At 39.7% G+C, this 24,707-nt stretch overlaps 1 protein-coding gene across 2 annotated transcripts in view; it reads left to right on the top strand.

Moving 5' to 3' along the window:
* Nucleotides 1-23,982, top strand: part of LOC131249192 (indole-3-acetaldehyde oxidase-like) — a 29,652-nt gene extending 5,670 nt beyond the window's left edge. Inside the window, exons 1-10 of one of the 2 annotated variants that reach the window (XM_058249808.1) lie at nt 5,574-5,746; nt 7,738-9,528; nt 10,861-11,120; nt 11,217-11,426; nt 12,356-12,574; nt 13,689-14,654; nt 15,187-15,282; nt 18,769-18,867; nt 19,631-19,820; nt 23,327-23,981. In XM_058249808.1, coding sequence (XP_058105791.1) covers nt 7,959-9,528; nt 10,861-11,120; nt 11,217-11,426; nt 12,356-12,574; nt 13,689-14,654; nt 15,187-15,282; nt 18,769-18,867; nt 19,631-19,820; nt 23,327-23,544 — 3,828 coding nt within the window. In that variant the 5' untranslated portion in view covers nt 5,574-5,746; nt 7,738-7,958 and the 3' untranslated portion in view covers nt 23,545-23,981. Of the gene's footprint in view, nt 1-5,573; nt 5,747-7,737; nt 9,529-10,860; nt 11,121-11,216; nt 11,427-12,355; nt 12,575-13,688; nt 14,655-15,186; nt 15,283-18,768; nt 18,868-19,630; nt 19,821-23,326 lie in introns of those variants that run through there. The other variant, XM_058249809.1, reaches the window with a different exon arrangement.
* Nucleotides 23,983-24,707: the final 725 nt, after the last annotated feature.

The raw sequence follows: 24,707 nt of genomic DNA, 5'->3' as shown, positions 1-24,707 counted from the left end.
CACGCACGTTAACTATTTTCTTGTCTATCAATCACGTCAATATAATACGGTAGAAACGCATCTATGGTAGTACGATAGACGCCATCCTTGTCTTCCATTTTCATGTTCGTCTTCCATTTTCAAGTATAAATTTTGAATCTGAACCGCAAATCTAGTAGACCCGACCTGTATTATAATAAATATTCATTTATAGCCGCTAATTAGTAAGCACAAAGAAAAAGAAAGATTTGGCAGTTGAATTTCAGAGAGCATAAAGGGCGAGATTGAGTAACCTATTAGTGTAGTTTATGAACCACACGCCATCTGATGTTGGTCCTACTAGTTGGACGGTGTTGATTCAACCATATGCATTTTCATTCCACGTGGATGGTGGAAAATGAGTCATCCCTAAAATAGAGGTGGTTAAACCGTGTATCATTTTATGTTCTTATTTTCTGGTGCACTACGAATGATATCACAGGAAGTTCCTGCGCTTAGAACTTAGGTGGGGGCAACTTTCATGTTTTTGAGAAATCCACTCTGTTCATCTGTTTTCTGAGCTCATTTGAGGACGTGAGAGTATAAGTGAACGGGATTAGAGACTCAAGTTTGCCGCACTAAAGTAAAAGGTAGGTAGGGAAAATTTCTACCGTTGAAACCTTCCTGGGTGGATAGTGATGTTTACATACCATCCAAACCATTCATAACGTCATTCCCATTGGAATGAACTGTGAATATAAAAATTAAACTTATTTAAAACTTCTATAGCCCCACGAATATTTCAACTGTAGAAGTTTAATCCTTACGTTTTCGGCCCACTTGATTATTAGTTCAAGCTCATTTTTAACCTTTTCTTAGCCTTTTTCTCTTGAAGAGTGGATTTCTAAAAAACATGTAGGTGGCCCCACCTAGGATCCTGGCGTAGAAACTTCCTGCAGAAGGCTTTCGCGGGAAATCCGCGTCCCGGAGCAGGTAGATTAAATGTTTTTGTATAGCTCGAGTGGGGCGCGGATTAGATATGACAAGGTCATTAGCCGAATCGCTACTGAAGTGGCGTCACCAAGCTTTGTGGACCCCACCATGATGGGGTGTGTTGTATCCATGCTGTCCAACCATTTGTTGAGATGGTTTTATGGCATGAGAAAAAAAATGAGATAGATTTAAAGTTCAAGTGGACCCTTCACAGAAAACCGTGGGATCAGTCACACCCGCCTTTGAAACATTTATAGGGCCCACCATGATGTATTTTTTAGATCCAGCCTATTTGTAAGTTAACATAGAGATAGATGAAGTGAAAACAAAAATATAAGTTTGATCGGAAACTTCTGTGGCCCCAAGAAGTTTTGAACGGTGGATGTCATTGTCCCCACTGTTTTCTATGGTGGGGTCCACTTGAACTTTAGATCTATCTCATTATTCTTTTCCCTGCCATAAAATTATCTCTCCAAATGGATGAACGGTATGGATACAACACATGCATCATGGTGGGGTCCACAGAGCTTGGTGACATCACTTCAGTCGCGACTTGGATACTGACCTCGTCGGTATCTAATCAGCGCCCGCTCGGGTGCACCTCGAAGTTGCACACGTGTCACTAGTGGAACACGGATCAGACCTCCAAAAGATGGGAACCGCTCTACAGGCGGTACTGACGGTGTGGATTTCACGCTATAATGACGTAAAGGTGAGATAATATAACCATCGAGTGGGCCAGATCAATGCCCAAGACTAGAACCATTTTTCAATGTCTTTTAATCCTAGGCTGATGTGATCACCTGAAAAGCGGCTATGATCTCACGCACGTTTTGTGCGTGTTGAGGTCTGGGGTGAGTGCACCCGGGGAGCGGATTCCGTCAGATTAGGAAAACAGACTTCTACCGGGCCGTGACTGTGGGGCCATGTTGATATTTGTGTTGCATATCCTCACAGTCCATCTGATTTTCCCAATTTATTTTATGACATGGCTCAAAAATGAAGTAGATCCAAATCTCAGGAAAACCACACCATAGAAAACAATAATGATTGCTAATTAAAAATATTTCGTGAGCCATATAAATTATAGATCAAGGTGATATTTGTGTTTGCCCCTCGTTCAGTTACTTGTGACATTCTCAACGGGTTGAATGGCAAATAAACATTCCGGTGGGCCTTAGAAAGTTTTTAACGGTAGGCATTCAAGCACCAATGTTTCCAATTGGAACCGCTTCTTTTTCTTTTTTTTTTCTTTTTTCGCAGCGACCTAAAATGAGTGTTAAAAACAGACATACAGTATGGATATACAGTACATATATCAAGGTGGGGCCTACCATCCGGCCCGACCTAACTCTGATGTTAGTACAGCGGACCTAGAAAGTGCCATTAGCATTCGGGTTATTTGTATAGCCACGTGGCCCCGCGGCGTGATTGTCGCAGTACCTCTGCATGGACAAGAATAAGAAATTTTAGCCTGAGTCTACTTTTTTACTTTTTGGATGACAAAAATGTTACTCTGTTTCAATTGTCCTGATGAGTCATGCTTTCGCTTCAGGAAGTGAATTGTCATTTAAAAAATAGATGTGGACCTCACCTAAAATTGAAATTTGGCCCACCCTATGGTCAAATTAATCCATTTATTTTAATTAGACTATCGTGAACCAACTAAAGGGTCTTATTAGTGGTTTTCTTTCTTTTTTTCTTTTTTTTTTTTTTTCTTTTGTTTTTTTTTTGTTTTTTTTAAAGATATATGTGGCACACAACTACACTAACTTTGTGTACTAATAATGAACTCTTCCCTTCGGTATGGTCCATCTATGATGAGATTCAACCTCAATCTTCAGCTAACAACCTGTAATTAAAATCCCTTACTTGTGGTGGAGTATGTGATGGAGGACACGGTATGCCGGAAGTATGTTCAATGCTTTGAGGCAACTCATCGGCTCCCAATGCTTGTTCTCTCCACAGAGGAAGGTGGTCATCCCTTCCTTGCGCCTCAGCCTTGACGAATCCTTTTTCCAGATAGAAATCCACCCACGATGTACTCCAAGGGCACTTGCGATGGCGTCAACGTCAAATTAGTAGATACGTCCATCGCGCTCAACATCAAACCTCATAGGCTCGAGTTTGGGTTCCATATGGTGGCGTAGACCCTCCACACCAATGCCTTGGTTGCATTTTCTTTGGCCACTAAAATTGGGTCCTAACCAACTGTGGACAACCATTCGAGTGACGAGTTGTCGGTGAACACATCATCACTAACCCGACGCTTGAAACAAATGGGGTCGCTGACGAACCTCCCCAAATCTACGGAGGGATGGGATGGCGTTTCCTCTCGGGAAGTCGATGGTCCACCACGACTACAACCCTCGACCCTCTTGGTGTGAGTCTTGTCGGGGCTTGACGAAGATGCCCCTGAATTGTTCTTCCTCTTTGCTCGATGCTCTCATTCCCCTTTCTATTTGGATCACGATCGAGGATTGCCCTTTTTGCTTTCATTATTCCTTCCTCTTGCAACCAACACATTTGTAAAGGTACCTTCGTTACTGTCTTTATTTCTCCACTGCTACTCATGAAGGGCTGGGATGACGGTTTCCATATCGATGGTATCCCTACCATTGTGTAGCGTGTCTACCAGATTCTCGAAAGATAGTGGAAGCAAACTCAAGAGCATCAATGCTTGATCTTCTTATTCTTCTTATTTATTTATTTATTTAATATTTTAATCACTATATTTGTCAGTTTATACAACGACTTGCTGAAAGTGCTCTTGTGTTCATTAATGTTAGACCCATCTGTCATCTTAAGATTATAGAATTGTTTCTTAAGATATAAACGACTACCCAAGGATTTCTTCACGTACAAACCACCCAGTTTCATTCATATCTCTGTAGTAGTCTTTTGATCCAGGATATTATATAGGATATTGTCTGCTAGACATAATTGTATCGAGGTTATAGCCATGTCATCTAGTTCATCATACTCTTCATCAATCATAGATGCAAGACGTTTCGCCTTGCCAATGAAAGCGTGTTACAATCCTTGCTGAACTAGGAGACTTCTCATTTACTCTTCCATAATTAAGTTATTTCTTCCAATGAACTTCTCTGTTCATACTTAATATTAGATTCCTTAGAAAACATATTTTCAGATTCAGAAAACTCAAAACCCTAATGTTAGCTCTAATACTACTAATTGGAGGGACATGGGGAAGCATACCCCGAGTTAAAATCAAACAATAAGAGATCAAACAAAAACTAAGCACATAGAGAACACAAGATTTTATGCGAAAAACTCTCGAGAGAAAAAATCACGGTACTAAGCGACAACAAATCCACTATAATAAACAATGTTACAAGAGATGGAAGAGCTTATCGATCCGAGAATACACCTCGAAACTACAAAAAACCCTATCTTTGATCTCCCCTTTACTCACAAAAGCCCTAAAACACGTTTTCTCATATCCTAATCCTTGATTACAAACCCTTAAATAGAGTTAAAACCGAAATAGGAAACAAATTGTGCAATCCCGTAAAACCGTGTGCATCGTCAATGGGACCTTCGATGGCATCGACAACTATTGAAGATCAGTCGATGATATTAAAGCCACCTTCGATGGCATTGAGTAGTAACTCCAAAAGTGTCCAGCGAGTATATGAAAAAAAAAAGAAAAAGAAAAAAAAGAGAAATTTTCTCGATGGCATCAAGAGGCCTGTTAATGACATCAACAAACCCTGTTACAAACATATTTGAAACATTTGACAGCAACCACCTACACTCAAATTTTAAAATTAGAGTGTATGTGACGATCATTTCATCAAATACTTGGAAATTAGTCTCAATGATAAACATGAAGAACCAATGGATATCAAAATCAAAGCTCCAATTCCCTGATTTTTCATACATAACATGAAAAATCAATGGATTTATAACCATTTGCATTGATTTAACATATTTCAATAAAAAAATAAATCAGAAATTGAAAATACTCACCGGATCGAACATGTGGGATATATCTAGTGGATTTTGAATCGCATAAATGAGATACAAGTCACAAGATATATCAGCGGATATCGTCGATATTTAAAACATTGGTTATTAATATTACCGCTAAGAAGTTTTTTTAAAATTTTTTTAGAGTTTGCACGTTAGTACACACCCCACTTTTAGCCACACCTCACTTAGGAATCGATAACATTTTGGAACACCTTGGTGTGAATCCAACACGTCCAAAAGGTTGGCCCCACCATATGGATAACCTGAATGCAAAAATGAGCCTAATCCACGCAGTCGGTGGGCCACACCAATATTTCTTTATTATATCAAAGGTTATCCATTTTTTTGTGGTGTGGCCCACCTAAGGAATGGAATGGGTTGATTCACAAACACATGAAAGGTTGATTCACAAACACATGAAAGGTCTACACTAGGAAATCCTTCCGGTGGGACCAACCAGCACATTGGATGGTTTGGATTCACAAACACATGAAAGGTTGAACTTACAAATTGCTTGGACGGTAACATCTCATCCAACCGGTTGGATGTGAGCAGTTCTCTGTAGAAGCTACAGGTCGGATTGACGCGGATGAGTTTTGGGCTTTTGGTTTAGGCACGGGCCCGTTTGGATGTTAAATCGGATTGGGTTTGGTCCAGCAGCTTCAGAGGAAACCATCTGATTTGCATGTAGCGTTGCATTGAAAACAGAAACTGGATGAATCAGGATTTATTTTTTTTCCCTGCCTTCTCCACCCAAATTTGATAACGAGATGAGAACTGTAATCATCTCACTACCAAGGTGTTGCTCCCACTTCAGCTCCTGCTTCCTAGGCTATTAGGCCTTCTGATTTTTTATTTATTTTTATAGGAATAATGAGAATTGCATCGAGGCATGTTTGCATGCGTGGAATCGAAGGCAAAAGACAGGAAAAACTAGTAATAATTCAATGATGATTTCCATGAGAATATTTTTTTTTTTTGGAAAGGTAACACTACTAGGGTTTGAACCCTATTTCCATGAGAACTACTGAAACATGGTTTCCAATTTTAAATTCTTGTTCGGATAGCAAGTGGAAATATCATATTCCTCTCACAGCACTCACCTAGTTTCTTGTGTCATGAATTCGAATTATGGAAAAGTGTAATGATTGCTTGGTTGAATCCTTATCCATCCCTTTCTTTGCTATCCAAACAACACAAATAGTCATATTAAGGAAAGCTAATGCATGGGCATTTTCACATCGGGCTCAAGTGGGGTGGTCTGTGGGATGCAGGGGCACACTTGGGATGGGTGGTCTGTGTGAGGCGAGTGTCTCGTGTGAAGCGGAACCCATGTGAAGTGGGGCCCATGAGGGGAATTCGGCTGAGGTCCTAACTCACGCGATGTGGGGCCTGGGCTATGAGATAAATGGATTAATTCACCATGCTCTATCAGTTCAAGCTTTTAGAGCAAGTGGTTAATTGTCGTACATCGAAATGGTATTAGAGTGGGAGGTCTCGTATAGAACTTTTGCCTAGCAATCGTGAGAACGACTGACCCCAAATAGCAGGGACACAACTACAAGTGATGATGGTGATGCAGTTTCTAAGATGATGAGAATGTAGTTTCAACAAAGCTATGATGCTGATGATGATATAGTTTCCAAGATTGTGGTTTTAAGACTGTCTCTCTTCTTCTTTTTGCTATAGTTTTTCTTGTTGTATTTTGTTTTAAAATAGCATTAAAATTTGAATTTTCAAATTTTCGGTAATTTCCCTCCAATTTTGAAAAGTTGTAGTACTTTTGTGTTGTGGGTTTTGTCCCACATCGGATTTGAAAAGGTAAACTATCTTGTTTATAAGATAGTCTTTTTGCCTAGGGCTTGAGCCCCTTTCAGGGGGCATGTGAATTTGGTCTTATGGACGGGACTGGACGGGACGGGACGGGCTGGGCTGGACTGGGCATGGGCGCGGGTACGGGTGCCGGTGCGATGTGTGTGTACTCGCGTGGGTGTGTGTATGGATACTCGCAGGACTGTATGTGCGGGAGTGTACCTTTTATAAAGGGTGCTTATGCACCACTTCGGAGTCTATATAAAGACAACCGATTCCACTTTCATATATACGAAAAATTCTTCTCTTATAAAACGCTCTCGGATATTCGGTTTTAAGCAATTTTCTAAATCATCAAGTCAATTCAGCACTTTCGGATTAAATGCAAGTGGTTCGAGCCCGTGAACACACCGGGACCGGGTCATAGTCGTTGTATCCTGGAGGTCGATTGCTCGAGAAACCTTGCTGTGAGCAAATTCGATTTCAAGCCGAGTGACTCAGTCACGCCTCGACTCATTCAATAAGTTCTTCTTTCTCAAAATTTATTTTCTTTTTTTGGTTCTCGATTTTTAATAGTCTATTTAATTCAACTAAATATTCCAACATTTCTTTGGAGGGAGGGAATTTTTTTATGTATTCTATTTACTTCAGGACCTCTTTGCATGGAGGAAACTCATTTGGATAATAGGCCTTTTTTGTAGCCAACAATGTATGATAAGGACGCCACATCACGTCATTTTGAAGATAAGAGTGGTGAATTTCTGAAGGTTTTTGTTTCATATTCTCTTGGAAACAAGATTCATTGCAATCTTGATATTCTACTCTACAAAATGACACGGGTGCTCCTGATGTGGCGCCCTTGTCAACGATTGTTGACTACAGAAAAGATTGATATCAAAATGGGTGTTGTCCATGCAAACAGGTCCTTAACGAAGGATGCTGTATTCAGTTGAAAATTTATTATCTTTTCTGTTGCAGGTGGTTGTGGAGCTTGCGTCGTTCTTCTGTCGAAGTATGACCCTGTAAGGGACCAAGTCGAAGAGTTCACAGTGAACTCATGCCTGACTCTTCTTTGCAGTATAAATGGCTGTTCAATTACAACAACTGAAGGCCTTGGAAACAGCAAAGATGGGTTCCATTCAATTCATCAGAGGTTTTCGGGTTTCCATGCTTCTCAGTGCGGCTTTTGTACTCCTGGCATGTGCATGTCTCTCTTTGCAGCACTTGTTAATGCTGAAAAGACCGAAAGGCCTACCCCTGCCGATGGATTTTCAAAGATTACGGCATCCGAAGCTGAGAAGGCTATTGCAGGCAATCTCTGCCGGTGCACAGGATATCGACCCATTGCTGATGCCTGCAAAAGCTTTGCAGCAGATGTTGATATGGAGGACTTGGGTCTCAATTCCTTCTGGAGAAAGGGGGAGAATGCAGATGCAAAAGTGAATAGATTGCCCTTTTATAGTCGTGAAGGGATCTGTACATTTCCAGAATTTCTGAAAAATGAAATCAAAGCATCCATGAATGGCTTTATTGACTCGCCAGTGAAGAATCCTAGTGATTTTATGTGTGCAAAACTGCAAGTTCTGGGTAATTGGTATAGTCCTGTTAGTGTTGAAGAGCTTCAAAACCTGTTGAAATCCGAAGTAGCTGAGAATGGAAACCAGGTGAAATTGGTTGTTGGCAATACAAGTGCTGGTATTTATAGGGAAGCAGTCGAATATGATCAATACATTGATCTAAGACACATTCCTGAGCTTTCAGTTATAAGAAGGGACAATACAGGGATTGAAATTGGAGCTGCATTGTCGATTTCCAAGGCAATCGGAACATTAAGGGAAGAGAGAGAGAGTCCTTCAAGGTCCAATGAAAGACTGGTGTTCATGAAAATTGCAGATCATTTGAATAAGATTGCATCTCAAAACATCCGAAATACCGCAAGTTTGGGTGGTAATATAATCATGGCGCAACGAAATCCATTCCCCTCAGATATCGCTACCATTCTTCTCGCAGCCGGTTCGTCTTTAAACATCCATACTGGTTCAGAAGTGGTATTGCTTACATTGGAGGATTTTCTCCAAAGGCCTCCATGTGATCCGAAAACCTTACTTTTAAGCATTCAAATCCCAAGCTGGAATTCTATAAGAAACTCTTCATCTGAAACCAAATTGCTGTTTGAGACTTATAGAGCCTCTCCACGTCCCCTTGGAAATGCAGTGTCTTATGTCAATGCAGCTTTCTTAGCTACTGTTTCGACCCAAGAAATGTCGGAAAGTTTTGTTTTGGAAAATCTACGGCTGGTTTTCGGTGCTTACGGGACTAAGCATGCAATCAGAGCAAGGAAGGTCGAGGAATTTTTATGCGGGAAATCTGTTACTCCGGCTGTTCTGCTTGAGGCAATCAGAGTACTTCGAGCAACCGTTGTACCTGCAGAAGGCACTTCCCATGCTGCTTACAGATCAAGTTTGGCAGTTGCGTTTCTCTTTGATTTCCTTCGACCCTTTGTCAAAGCTCTGACAGGACCTGAAAATGATTTATGGATGAGGATCTCCGATGTTGTTGATAGCACTGAAATTCAAAATGGTGGCCTCAATGGATATTCAAATGTTTTGGCAAATGAATCTTCTGTAAATGGTCATCTCTCTTATAGAAAAGACCATTCGGAGAGACCAGTTCCGCTCTTATCTGCAAAGCAAGTTATAGAAATCAGCAAAGAGCATCATCCGGTAGGTGAGCCTACTAAAAAAGTGGGGGCCGAGATTCAAGCTTCTGGTATGTTTCCCTACACACTGTTTCTTACTATTCCAACTCGATCATGAAGCTTTATTCAAAACTTAGTAAATCTATGCTGCTATGTAAGAGGACACTCCCTTTTATTTGGAACTCTATTATGGAAAAACTTAAGTTTATCTTTTACTTCTTTTAGAGGTTTGCTAAGCCCACATGTAACGTGGCCCTTCTACAGCCATCCAATGTGGCAAAGGTATGAAAGATCTAAGCTGTCCATCAGGCAGTTTCCATCAATGCTGTTGTCTAAAATTCAGGTCATGCCACGTATCAGGGGGTTACATCTTATGAAACAATGGATGGCTAAACGAAATTTGGTTAGTATCTTCTATGCTGTCGACTTGTCAGCCTGATCTTTGGGCCAGGGCATCTGCACCTTAGTACACACCTGGTGGACGCTTGGATCTCACACCCATTTATATAGTATTTATGGTAACATACTATGTTTTGTGATTTTAATGACTACTATTATGTAACTATCTACATTTCAATATTATCATTCAACTGTTCAGTTTCTATATTTGTCAACTTATCAGGTGTTTCATGATCCTGTTTTGACACCTCAGAGTTTGTGCTGAACATGGATGCGTGTGTCCTTGTCTTAAATTAGACCAGGAATATGTTAATCGTAGAAGTATGCAGAAGTAGAGAAGAGAGTATCTTCTCTCTCCTCAAGAATATTTAATTTATGATTTCTTAATTACAGAGATAATCTTCTGTATACAAAGTGGTATTTACCAAAAGAAACCAAATAACCAAAATAAATTTAAAAGATAACTAAAGGATAATAACTGAGAGATGTACATCAATATGGTGTTCATTAGGAAAATACAAGACTGTTCACCATCAATATGGTGCTCTGTAGGTATGCACAGAGCTGAGTACTCTTAACATTAATGAATTGGGTTCCAACTAATCATAAAACATGTTGGTTTTGGGTCGGGTTGTCAGGGTCCTTGGTTGGGGTTAGCATTAGAAAACCCTAACCTGATTTGAAAACAGGTTGGGTTTGCAAATTAGGGTCGCATTAGGTGAGGTTTGGACTTGGGAATAATCACATGTTTTTGGGTCGGGTCGGGTTAGTTTAGGGTTGGGTATAGAGGAATTTGGTTAGGAACCTTGGGTTGGAATTTAAGTTGTGGCCCTTGTGGGTTGGGTCCTCTTGAGGAGGGTCAAGTTCGGGTCAAGCCTCAATCCAACCCAACCTGCGAAGTCGCACCCCTCACTCTATGCAAAATAAATGGATACATAAAACAAGTGTACATTTGTTGAGAGATTTGGAAACATCATTTGAATAGTTATGATCAAATCATGTAGGTGAAGCAGTGTATGTAGATGACATTCCTGCTCCCAAGGATTGCCTTTATGGAGCGTTCATCTATAGCACAAGGCCTTTGGCACGTGTAAAGGGCATTGGATTCAAATCTACATCAGCAAGTGAAAGAATCGTAGATGTTATTTCTGTTAAAGACATTCCGCGAGGAGGGGTTAACGTAGGCTCTATTTGTATGTTTGGTGAAGAACCTCTATTTGCCGATGATCTTACCCAATTTGCTGGTCAACCTCTTGGTTTTGTGGTAATTCAATGACCTCTCATGCAACCAAATTTTTTCTCTCTCATGTATTTACAATTTTCAATTTCACATGCAAAGTTAATGGAAAGGTTGGTTTAGATTGCAGAAACACAGAAATATGCCAACATGGCTGCTCAGCAAGCGACAGTTGATTATGACATGGAAAGCCTGGAACCTCCCATTTTAACTGTAGAAGAGGCTGTTGAAAGGTCCAGCTTTTTTGAGGTACCTCCTATGGTTTCCCCAAAAACAGTTGGTGATTTCTCGAAAGGAATGGCAGAAGCAGAAGAGAAGATTCTCTCTGCTAAGGTATTTCCCTTATACTTTAGGACATGTTATACATTGAATCCAAGCAAAAGAAAGGGGAAAAAATAAAATCCAATGATGATTTCCATGAGAACTATTGAAAGATGGATTCCAATTTTTATTTCTTGTTTGAGTAGAAAGTGGAAATCTCATATTCCTCTCACAAGCCAAGAATCCAAATTATGGAAAAGTGTAATGATTGCTTGGTGGTATCCGCCCTTTTCTTTGCTATGCACATGACACAAATCATCATATCCAAGGAAAATCCTTTTCCTTTTCAGCTGTTTGGCATGGAATCCATGGTTTCCAAACATGGCCTTTGTGTCTTTTTTATATCAAGGTCAGAAAACTCGAAACTTGACTTGGACTTAAGGAGGATCATTGTTACTTAAAGCTTCGATCAAGTACTCGATTGAGTTTTGTCGAGTTTAAAAGCTTAAGGTCCGGTACTTTTTCAATTTTAGAAGTACTGGATTGACTTTTCCGGGTATTTGAGGAAGTTCTCTTGTTCTATACAAAAGCCAAGCTACATATGCTTGTCATGATCAAATGAAGTAACTGACTTCTTTGAAGACTTGATTGAGTTTCGAAAGTTCATCTGAACTGAATTGCTAGAATTCACTTTAAGAAAGAGTCATCAGCAATATGGGACTACCTTCACTCTGTTTGAAATAGACTACTTCCTGAATTGCAATTAGTATCATTTCTAATCCAAATACCAATTCGTAAATGTGCATTAGGGGTTTTGTTGTCATTTATTATTAAAATAGTGCTGCCGCACATTGGTCATCTCCTTTATAATGAATTAAATGAATTCCAATTTAGTTGAATTGGGTATCCAAATGCAGACTTTTCTTTTGCTGCTGTGTATCTCTAAAAACAGGTTCTTCATAGACCACAGGCATGTTAACGAATGTGGCAATGGTTTTCAGATTGAACTTGGATCTCAATACTATTTCTATATGGAGATGCAAACAACACTTGCTGTACCAGATGAAGATAACTGCATGGTGGTGTACACTTCAACCCAGTGCCCTGATCTCTCACACCGCTCAATCGCAAAATGCCTTGGCATTCCTGACCACAATGTTCGTGTAATTACAAGGAGGGTCGGTGGAGGATTTGGTGGGAAGGCCTTTAGGGGTTTAGCTGTGAGTATCATTAGCATCATTTTCATTGGGCATGAACTTTGTAGACATTTTTGTTTTCTCTACTATTTGTTTAGATAGACATAGATTTCTTTCGAATGAAGTAGTCTTTCAGTCTTAGACCCTGGAACCCATGTAGAACTTCCCTAACCTTTCCATAAGAAACCAAAATATCTTGATGTCTTCTTAAACATCATGACACCCATGCATGAAACATTATTCATGAACTTGAATGAGCCACTTGGTTTAGCAAGGCTTGAAGTGTTTCAGAGTCTGATTAAAATATCGGTAGAGATGATGATTCCCCCCCTTTAAAAAAATAAATAAATTTAGTGATTTTTACTCTAATTCATTGGAGTCAAACTTGAAACAGTTGTTACAAAATTTGGGTTTGGAAATTTTTTTCAGTGAGTTAATTAGCTGCTGATTTTGGGAAAAGCTAGAGATTCTTTCATTTTACCGAACCAGTTTTTTGTTTTTTTTGTTTTTTTTTTTTTTTTTTTTTTTTTTTTTTTTTTTTTTTTTTGTTTTTGTTTTTGTTTTTGTTTTTTTTTTTTTTTTGTTGTTTTTGTTTTTTGTTTTTTTTGGTTTCTTTAAGGCCACATGTGGCTCATGGTGATTTCAAGGGTGGAGAAAAATAAATTGAGGTTTTGGAATTTTTATTCTTAGTTGAATTTGCAAAAACCATGAAATTGGTCTCTCTTGTGTGTGCGCATTAGCATCTTTTCATGATTTTTGTAAATTCAAGTAAAAGCAGAAATCCTAGAGTGGTGTATTATTTTTCTCTAGGCCTAGCCAAACGAAGCCTAACTATTGAATGATTCATGACTAAATCTTGAATGTGAATCTTTAGTGAAGTGTTCAAAATTCTTGAATTACTTGCGTGGAACTCTTTTCTAAGAGTTCTCTAACAATGACCAATGTACCTTGTTCTCTTTTGCCATTCACTTTCTTTTTTCAACTGATACTTCTCTCTTCGACTTTATGGGCCACTAACTATTTGAGAACATTGTTGTACCATGCAATCTGTTTTGCAATATATAGTCTCAGTTTAACTAACGAATGATTTCTTGTATGCATCCATGACCTCACAATTATGGGAATGTGCAATGTTTAGGTTGCGACTGCATGTGCACTTGCAGCATACAAGTTACGCCGCCCTGTCCGAACTTACCTAGATCGAAAAACTGATATGATAATGGCTGGCGGACGGCATCCAATGAAGATAAACTATTCCGTTGGTTTCAAGTCCGATGGGCAGATTACAGCTCTACATACCGATATATTACTCAATGCAGGGATATCTGAAGATATGAGCCCAGTCATGCCATCGACCATTGTGGGAGCATTAAAGAAGTATAATTGGGGAGCTCTCTCTTTCGACATTAAGGTCTGCAAGACAAATCATTCGACCAAGTCAGCCATGCGGGCCCCGGGAGAGTTACAAGGGGCCTACATTGCCGAAGCTGTAATCGAGCATGTTGCCTCAGCTCTTTCAATGGATCCTGATTTGGTTAGGAAAAGGAATCTGCATTCATTCGAAAGCCTCCGGTTGTTTTATGGAAATAGCGCTGGTGAACCCGCTGACTATACTTTACCTTCAATAATGGATAAGTTGGCTGCATCTGCAAGTTTCCATCACAGGACTGAAATAATCAATCAATTCAATGGTCGTAACAAATGGAGGAAACGGGGCATTTCTCATGTACCCATTGTGTATGGAGTGCGGCTGAGACCGACACCGGGCAAAGTGAGCATCCTCAATGATGGTTCAATTGTCGTTGAAGTCGGAGGGATCGAGTTAGGACAGGGCCTGTGGACAAAAGTGAAGCAGGTTACGGCATTTGCCCTGGCTCAGCTATTGAGTGATGGAAGTCAAGAACTTCTGGAAAGAGTTCGAGTCATTCAGAGCGATACTTTGAGTCTAGTGCAAGGAGGATGGACTGCTGGGAGCACCACGTCAGAGTCAAGTGGTGAAGCAGTTCGGGTTGCAGGCAATATCTTAGTTGAAAGGCTTACGCCTCTCAAGGAAAGGTTGCAGGAGCAAATGGGCGCAGTTTCCTGGGATACTCTAATCCTCCAGGTGATTATTTCGAAATTCTGAAACCACGTCTGACATTCTGATTATCAGTTTGCAATGGGAGTTGTAGTCTATGTGAGTATGGTACATGTCTGGGTTCAGGCATATATATATATATATATATAGTTGAGTGATTTTAATATATTTTTATGGTTTTATGATTCTATAATTTGTGAATTTTTAAGCTGAAATATTTATGTACAGCTAAACCATATTTGACATGGATCCTGCACTCATGGCATGCCATATCCAACCTGGGCACACTTTTAGCATTTGAAGGATCTGGGTATCATATGTTGTGCTTGAGAAATCCACTGGAAATTCACTTCAACCATTCTCTAGATATTTCCACACTAGTTCCTTGTCTTATGGCCATTGTATTTATATACTACTAAAAGGTAGCATTGAATGAATCACCATATGGCCATTTGTTTGTTACCAGTTCTCATGAGATAAGTGGCCGTAACCCTTTCTACTTTCCATGCTAATATCTAAATAGCGAACTTATCACTCCCCTCCAATTTCAATTTTGCAGGCGAATCTCCAAGCAGTGAACTTATCAGCACATACCTTATGGGCCCCTGACTATAGTTCCATGGAGTATCTAAATTATGGTGCTGCTGTAAGCGAGGTAATTCATGGCCCATTTCCACCATCAATATTTTAAATGGCATCTAAGACTTACGCCTCGAGGGGAAGTTCATGGTTTACTCCTTTGAGACAGGCTTCAAGCTTTGATGTTTATTCTCAACACTGGTCTCTCACTCTATCATTGTTGATTTATCATTATATTTAAATGATGAGTACACCCTTCTGGATGAATTGATCCACCATGTTTTGATATATTTAATAGGAAAGCAGAAATCTTAAATGGGTAAAAATGTTTTTTCCTTGAAAGGCTAAAACTTACATGTATCTTAAGAACTCGAGTCATAAGTGTTTTGGTTTGTTTTAACTTCATTCCACCATCATACCACAGCTCGACCTCATCCAACTTGCAGCAACTAGTGACTAATGACAACCGAGTAGCTTGGCGGATAAACAACCTACTCAGCGTACAAACAAGGACCAACAACCAAGATTGAAGAGGCCCTTTTCTTTATTTTACTAGGTGGCACTGACAGAGGATTTTTATTTCATAAATGGTAACATGTTCCTATTTTCATAATTTTCCTAATATTCTGTTTTATCTTTAATTTTTATTGAAAAAAAAAAATCATGAGATTTCCAACCTGAAGCTTAGGCTTGTGTAGCCGGAGGCCCAAGCACTTCACCTCTACCTTACACATTTTAAAAAGCTGATTGCCAGACTTTTGAATCTCAAAACTTCCAATTTTCTGATAAAATTTGTGATTTGCTGATCACCCTACCTATTTTTCATAAACTAGGCTGATTTTATGAAAGCCCCAATTAAAAAAAAAAAAAAACTCTTGGTCACGCCAAATATTTGATTTTGATCACTCCTTCAAACCATTCTCTGTTCACTCAAATGTCAACCTTGCTTATCTAACATACTACCAGAAGGCAGCTTCATGCTTCTCTTCCCTTCTTCTCAGTTCTCCTTCAAAACTGCTCACAAAGATTTCCAGAACCCATCTCATCATCATTGTCGTTGTTGTCAATGTCATCGCCATCGTTGCCACATCCCAACTGTTTGGGGCTAGCTTTACATGTCTTGTTTTGCCAATCATTCTTAAGGTCCCATGCTCGACAAGTGAACAAACCTCCATATCCCTTCTCACCACCTTGTCCCAGTTCCTCCTTGGTCTTCCTCTCATCCTCTTTCAAGGCTCTAAACCCATCAAGATTCTTCTCCTTAATGGAGCCATCTCTGGTCTTTGTTTCAGATGATCGAACCATCTCAGTCCACTCTCTATCATTTTATAACTTGTTGGGACTACCCTGACTCCCTGAGGCTTCTTCTTTCTTTTATTCTTCCTAGTCTTCCGACACATCCACCTCAACAATCCCATCTCTGCAACACTCATTCTCTGCTCACCCAATTGCTAGCCAATAAAGCGTAGCTGGCTGAATAGCTGTCTTATAAAGTTTCAAGTTGTATCAGCATGCAGTGCAGTGATCATGCTGCACTCTGGAGGCAAATCCATCCCATTCTAGTTCTATGTGAAACATCCTCATCAAGGTGTGGATATATTTGGGTGCCACAGAAGAAATTTGAAAGATGAAGAGGTGGGCAATTTGGTCAGGTTGTTAGATATGCTCTCTAATTGCTGTCCGTCTTCTACAAATTCAGATTCTTTGGTGTGGTTAAAAGAAAAATCTCGGTAAAATCCTTCTATAAGATGGCTGTTGGGGGTCATAATGAGCAACTTGAGTATCATATGGCCCACATTTGGTGTTATGGTGCCCCTTCAAAGGTGGCTTGCTTTTGCTTGGTCAGTGAGAAGAAACAAGGTTCTCACGATGGACAATCTGTGCCGGCATCATATGATTATTTCAAATGTGTGTTTATTATGTTTCCAAGATGAGGAATCAGTTGACCATCTCTTTATTTATTGTCCCTTTGCTTCAAAGATTTGGATTGGTTTTTTCAAATTGTTTCAAGTTTCATGGGCTGTTCCAAGCTCGAGTAATCAGTTCTTCTTGGCATGGAAGGGACAAAGGGAAACTTGGAAGGCGGGCATGGCATTTGTGCTTACTAGCAGGGTTATGGTGCATTTGGTTGGAAAAAGACAATAGGTGTTTCAGAAATTGAAGGGGCCGTTTTTCAGAAGTTTTCAACCAGGCAAAAAGGAATGGGCGCAAGCAACAAATATTTTAGGTTTTTTTTTTTTTTTTAATCAGTTTCTGGATAGTTGGTCAGAGTTGTAGTGGGTTTTTAGTTGTATTTTTTCTTTGTTCCTTTCTTTGTATTCTTTGGCTACGGCCTTTTCCTAATAAAATTGGTTATCACTTGAAAAAATAAAAAATAAAAAATCCTCATTGATTTCTGTCCTTCTAAAAGATAGAGCCAAAAACCAGTCATAGTGAGGAAGCTCTCATCTGTCAATTTTGACTAAAGATTTGCCTCTAAAACTATTCCTATTAAAGATGCACACCCAATACCCCCTCGGTTTTGATATTTTTAAACCAATATTGGAACCCATCTATTTGAACATCAAACTCAAGCATAGCAGCTTCTTTCGCTCCTCATTTCTCATTCAAACCTTCAAAACCCCTCACAAATGTTGTCAAAATCAGACTGTTTATTTTTAGCATCAAATTCATGCAAGGAAAATTACTGAACAGTGAACACTTATTTCTTGCATTTGTTTCCATTTTTTATTGTTCAAGTAATTGATTTTTGAAAAAAATGGCCCCAGTCATGCTAAGAAATCAGCTGATTTCTGGGTTAATTGAGAGGGAGAACTATGGGGTCCTGCTTATCAGTCTATATATTTGGGGTTGTGATTCAGTCATACAAACCATTCATCCAATGGGCACAAACTGGGATGAGGAATACCTCGAAATTCTACTAAATTTGGAGATCCTGACCTTTTGATCAGTGGCCTACAAATATATATGGTTAATCAGAAAATACAGCAGCAATCCATACTCAGCAAAAGCATTCCAACAACCAAAAGGATGTTTGTAACATAGATCATCACTAAGAATGCTGAGGAAGAAAATTGAAATCTGTTTATTCCAGACATTTTATTTATTTATTTATTTATTTATTTTTGAGAAGCAACATGATTTTATTAAAAAGAACCAAAAGGATGACAAAGTGGCATCCGGAATGCATTTAAAACAGGTGCCCCTGAAACCCAACACAAAACTGCATTAAGAGTCCCAACAGCATAGGACAAGGAAACCCATTCACTGACTAGGTGTTTTGCATTAAGGAAAATCACATCCAGAGAACATGATTTATCACAAAACAAACGATTTTGTGCTCCCTCCAGACTGCCCACATCATTGCTAGAAGGGAAAGACACCAATTAACCAGACTCTTCTTGACAGTCAATTTTCCATGTGGAAATCTGGTTATCTCCACTTTATGGGACTTACAATTGCAATTGAAATCAACCATGCATAAAACTCACCATTAGTTTTTTAAGACATCCGAAGTAACATCCATCGGTTGAATACTAATATGAAGTTTTTGTGATCCCAGGTGGAGATAGATCTTCTTACAGGTGCTACCACGATCTTGCGAACAGATCTGATCTATGACTGTGGACAGAGCTTAAACCCTGCTGTGGATTTAGGACAGGTCAGCTCGATCAACTGCTATTTATACCAGTTTTGTTTGAGTTTTTTTTTTTTTCCCGTTCTTTTATTCTGTTCCTTGAGCCATGAGGATGCACTGGTTATGCTTATTCGTTGAATAGCAAGTCTGATGAGTCCATGGTAAACATGTGCCCATGCCCTTCTCCCCATTCTGGGAGTCAAGCAAGCTTATTGGGTGGCAGTTCTAATAGATGAGCTTTTGGGGTTCTTAAAGGCCTCTGATAGAGCCATCCATGCATCTCAATGCATCTTTGAACATTGGCTCGAATTGGTGTGCTTGGAAATGCATGTATTGTCCATATGGAACCATGTTTACATGTGCAATCGTGTATCACTCCATTCATGCATGCAAATGTATTTGGTGGTGGTCTTCATGGATATTATGTTTATGTGCTCAAAGACAAGATAAAATCGCGTGTTCTTGTCAGGGCATCGAGTAGTCTGACATAGTTCTAATGCGACTCATGTGTACATGCATGTCCATCTCTGACAATCATATAAGGTGGACTATTGGGCTCTTCTAAAAATGCACAATAAAAGCATGTGTACATGTCAATGCGTCAATGAACATGGTCCCACACGTATTTGGCTGTGGACATTTTCATGCTGAGGGGCACAACTTCCTCATTGCCATTACAAACTTTGAATAGCGACAAGGTTCTGTGGTTTGCATCCTTGTTAGAATATCCTATTTTACAGCTTATACAAATGCATAGACACCTTACATTTGAATAAACTTCTTACAGATTGAAGGATCTTTTGTCCAAGGAGTTGGATTTTTCATGCTGGAAGAGTATCTAACAAACTCAGATGGCTTGGTGGTTTCGGACGGAACATGGACATACAAGGTCCCAACGATTGACACAATCCCCAAAGAATTCAATGTTGAGATACTTAACAGCGGCCATCACAAAAATCACCTGCTTTCTTCTAAAGGTATCACTTTCTCATCCTTTTTCATATATAGGGAGGCACCTGATAAGCACAAAACAAATAGAAACATATCTAGGTGAGTTGAATTGCAGAAGCTACATTTTTATTTTGGTAGTTGCTTCGATTGAACCTGCAATATCATGGTTCTTCAGTTTAGGGCCCAATCCATACATTTTGGAACTACATGGTTAGTGGATACATATATGAATTAACCCAAGTAAGAGAGGAAGTTTGATGTCTGGTGGGACACCCCTCATAAAATTTTTGCAAATCTAAATATTAAAAGCCAATACTGGATTGTTGGGAGAAGGCTAAGATGATGATGGTGTGTGAAAAATGCAATGAAAAACACCTACAGTGAGATTTTTTTACAGGTGAACATTATCATTGTCCAATCAAGGTTGGGTAGTGAGTTGAAATGGATTTCAATTGATCCGACCACACACCTAAATTGATCAGATGCATATAGGACCTCCCTCCCTTACCAATTGATTGTAATCAGCTTGTGATAAGGTTCAGCCATATGGAATTTCTGTTGCGTGTTCACATCCAATCATTTTCTCTATAAATACTACTGAAAGAACAATACAAATAAATAAATAGAGGCTCATTTGTCTTAAATGAATCGACAACCATTCAAGAATATTACTTGCGTTGACACGTCTGCCATGCTTCTCTAGCATGTGTTTGATACAATAATTTCTTAAAAGGTGGTCTTGGCATAAAAACACATCTAATTTTTCAAAATGTCACTGAGAGCTATGTACATGGTGAAGCGTCGGTGGGTTATAAGGTTCTCGTTTTGACATCCAAGTTGTTTATTAGGTGGGCCTCAGCACATGAATGCATGGCTGATTTCAAAGTCAATCCTCTAATTTGTCTTGAACCTGAGAAAATAAAAGAAGTATCATTAATGAGAATGATGGCGAAGGAAGAATTACATCTTGAATTGATAAACTGCACTTGACATGAGACCACTGGTGGGTGCACTGCATGCATGTTAAGTATTGCACAACAATTGAAACCAATGGAGGCCTGACTCGAGGAGCCAAAACATGAAGAACCCATGGACACCTCAAATCAATCGGACATTTGGGAGGATGAGCCACTTCACTCGCTCGAGCCAGCGATGATGATTTGCTGGTAGGGATGACCTGGAGAAGCCAGCGAATGGAGCCCAACCTCTCTCCTTCTTTTCTTCTCTCCTCTCTCTTCCTCTCTCCTCTTTCTGTCAACATCCAAAGAGAGGGTGTGAGCATTTATTGGAGAGAGGGGTAAGTGAGATGAAGCATGGGACCATTGGGCAGGAGGACGTCCACACCTTACAGGCCCCACCTAGGTGTTGCATGACCAACATCTTCCACTCAAACGAATGAGGCGATACAAATTTGAGTTGACGATCGGGGGAGTTGGACCAGCCAGGATTCCAGTGTCTCTATTACCAGACAACTATATTATAGTTGCTTGAAGCATGAAGCGTAACAAATTCAGGTATAGGAGTCAGGAAGCGTCTATTTGAAAGAGTTAGCAAGTATTATCCTTAATTGACTACACTCTAGGAGTCTATAATATCTTTCAAGCTCTCTCAAAAAATGCATTGAGGACTTCTTATCTTAACCAACTTTAACTAAATAGGACTCCTTAGTCTAGGCTAACTTGCCAAACAAGCTGGCCAACTTAAACGAGGAAAGTTACTAATTCTAAAAATGGCAACTTTAGAAACTTTTAGATGTTCAGTAACTTCGAAACAAATAATGGCCTAAAGATAAAGGTTTTCTGTGAGCTCCAAAGATAACTTCAAGACCTAAATTCTCGTACAACTCTGTATGCCCGTCCATAAATCGGCCATGATTTGCTCAAATATTGTCTGGGTCATGCAACCTTGGCCATCAACTTGATGGGGTATCAAATGGGACCAATTTCATATCATTTGGGGATCATTTAGTATGTGAAAATCGGTCAAAACCCAGAGGCATGAAAATCAATTCACCTCAGTTTCTCTCACACATACAGCCCTTGTTGCCCATCTCATTGGTGGTGACTAACCTTTGGGTTACATCGACTGTGTTAGCATCAAACATCGAGCCAGACAAATCATTGGGTGGACCTCATGCATGACATCAGTGATCAGTCATAATTTGCTAATGCTCGACACTTGAGTCGTGCGCTTATCCCGATCGACTAGGTAAATTTTCGAGGAACCTCCCTATAAACATGTTAGGTTATCACTTCCATACTGTTACACTGCCCGGATTGCTTGTAAGATCCATTTATATCCATAGTTCTAACCCTGACTCTACCAAGTAGACCAAGTCAACTTGACTAAACAAGATTTTGAGTCTAGTCATGATGTAGGACAGGTAGAGGATGACTCAATGGAGGACCATGATCACACAGATTCAGGTCGAAGGGGCCCCAATTGGGCAAAAATGGCCTAAACACGCATTATAGTTTATAGTCTCCGACGGCCATAACTTTGTGACTGGTTATCCATTTCAGGCGTGTAATATACCATTGGAAAGCTATCAACGAGCTGTATGACGTGGAAACTGACAAAGTCTGTTTCCTCTTATGGATTTCTCAAGGAAAGGCCATTTCTGGGTTAAAATTGTGTTTCACTCCGAAACTTGCTTTGTTTAAGGTTTTAAAAGTCCAGTTGTGGTCTAGAGTCTTTGTTTTAGTCATCCAAGGGTTGTATATGAGTTTTGGTAGGATTAGCTGTCTTTTTTCTATTTTTGGTAGTTTTTAGTATATAGGGAAAGTTTCCTATTTCGAGTCAAATTAGCATCTTGGGTTTCTTTTGCTTACATGAGCACATTAGACACATTGTTAGTTAAATCACTAGGAGTCCCATGCTTGAGTGTAACGCAGTCTTGACTCGGAAAGACTCATTGAATTGGCTCACTAACTCAGTCACCCCAGCATGGCTCAACCGAATCACTTGGCAGTCTACTTTTCTTTATTTCTTCTTCCTTTTTCTCTTTTTTAATAAAAGTTGAAGACACCCATGAGTTCCAAACTCACGACCTCAGCTCGAAAGGCAAAGGTCATGTAACCAATATGCCAAGAGCTGGGAATCTATCTGACTTGGTCATTTTATGTATTCCACCTAATCACAACAATTTAAAATATTTACTATAAATATTTCTTAATTTGATTGCTCCATATCAAGTCAAGCATCATCAAACTTCAAGTGGACCCAACCCAGCTAGATATGGAGCTGATTTGAGTTTTCAGGTTTTGAGCTGTGGTCTTATCCCACTAATGACTAGGATAGAAAAGCTAGGAAATGCACTTCTTGCTTCGTGCTCGAGCCCAACATTGAAGTGGATTGGTTCTACTGAAAAAGCAGAACCAACCCCAATTTAGGGTGATTTCCAAATGCTACCAGAACTTGGCTAAATATCAAAGCTTTCTAAACAACCATAATTTTCTTTTCTTTCTTGATCTTAGTTAAGATTTTGAACTATTCATGCATCATGATTAGTAAGCTCGATAATCTTTTGCAGCTTCTGGGGAGCCACCGTTGCTTCTAGCAGCCTCGATTCATTGTGCAACTAGACAAGCCATCAAAGAAGCAAGGAAAGAACTCCTTGCAACCAACGGTTATGATCATCCGACTTTGACGTTCCAAATGAAGGTCCCGGCAACCATGCCAGTTGTCAAAGAGCTCTGTGGACTGGACAATGTGGAGAGGTACTTAGAAACCATGATTTCTCACCAATAAATACCATTTTGCTCATCTATTTCTGTATTCTCCATATGTGAATATATGCTTGATGAACTGCCATATAGACTTGTAAGTTGGTGATATACAATGCTACAAGTGGGGCCTGCTGTTACGTGATCCAACCGTTGATACGATGGGCCTCAACATGGATCGCCTATGAATTGAAAATCCCATCTATTTGAACATCTTAGCTATAGAAACATTTGGCATTTCCTTTTTCAAATGCGTCTGTTTGTTCGACACATTGAAGGGTAAGAACACTTTCAATAAGCTGGGCTGTCCACAGTGGGCCCCATAATATCAGCAGTTTTGGATCAATAAACCCCCTCCTACAAATTAAATACCCAAATGGTACTTTTACAAATTTTCAGTCGAAGGATTTGTATGATATGTCTATATAAAGCTTGAGAAAAATGTGGTGTATGGATTATATACATGTATATATGTATGGATTGTAGTTTGCTACATTGAGTAATCTGTCGGGTCTGAAGTATTCTATTTAGCATTATAGAGGAACCGGCTTCCTATCATTATGCTACTGCTGATATTGTTGTTGTTGCTATTAATAGAAAAAAAAAACTGCGCTCGAGTGAGTCAACTCACCGAGTCAGCTGGCTACAGCTCAGCCGATGCAACAACCGAGAATGGTCCCACTCGGGGCTTTTTAAATAGCAATTGTAAACCCACGCGGATTGCATCCTGCCCTCTGTGGGGCCCACCATGATGTATATGTTTTATCCACACCGTACATCCATTTTTACATATCATTTTAGGAGCGAGGCCAAAAAGGAGGCAGATACAAGGCTCAAGTAGACCACCCCACAGGAAGCTGTGGCGATAATAACATCCACCATTGAAACCTTTCTAGGGCCCACCGTGAAGTTTATTTTCCATCCAACCTGTTCATAAGGTCACGTAGACCTGAATGAAAGGAAAACATAAATATCAGCTTCATCAAAACTTCCTTGGCTTCCAAGAAGTTTTTAATGGTGGGCGTTCAATCCCTACTGTGTGGTCCACTTTAGCATTGGATATACTTCATTTTTGTGCAAATATCCTAAAATGATCTGCCAAAGGACGGAGTGGATAGAAACCATACACCACGGTGGGCCTCACAGAGCCCCTTCCTGTACCGAGTCCGTCCAGGAAGGGCAGAACCA

This window comes from Magnolia sinica, chromosome 6 (assembly GCF_029962835.1).
Source record: "Magnolia sinica isolate HGM2019 chromosome 6, MsV1, whole genome shotgun sequence".
In the NCBI taxonomy this organism is placed as follows: Eukaryota; Viridiplantae; Streptophyta; class Magnoliopsida; order Magnoliales; family Magnoliaceae; genus Magnolia; species Magnolia sinica.
Note: the sequence above shows the minus strand (reverse complement) of the source record. Positions and strands in the feature narration are given on the sequence as shown.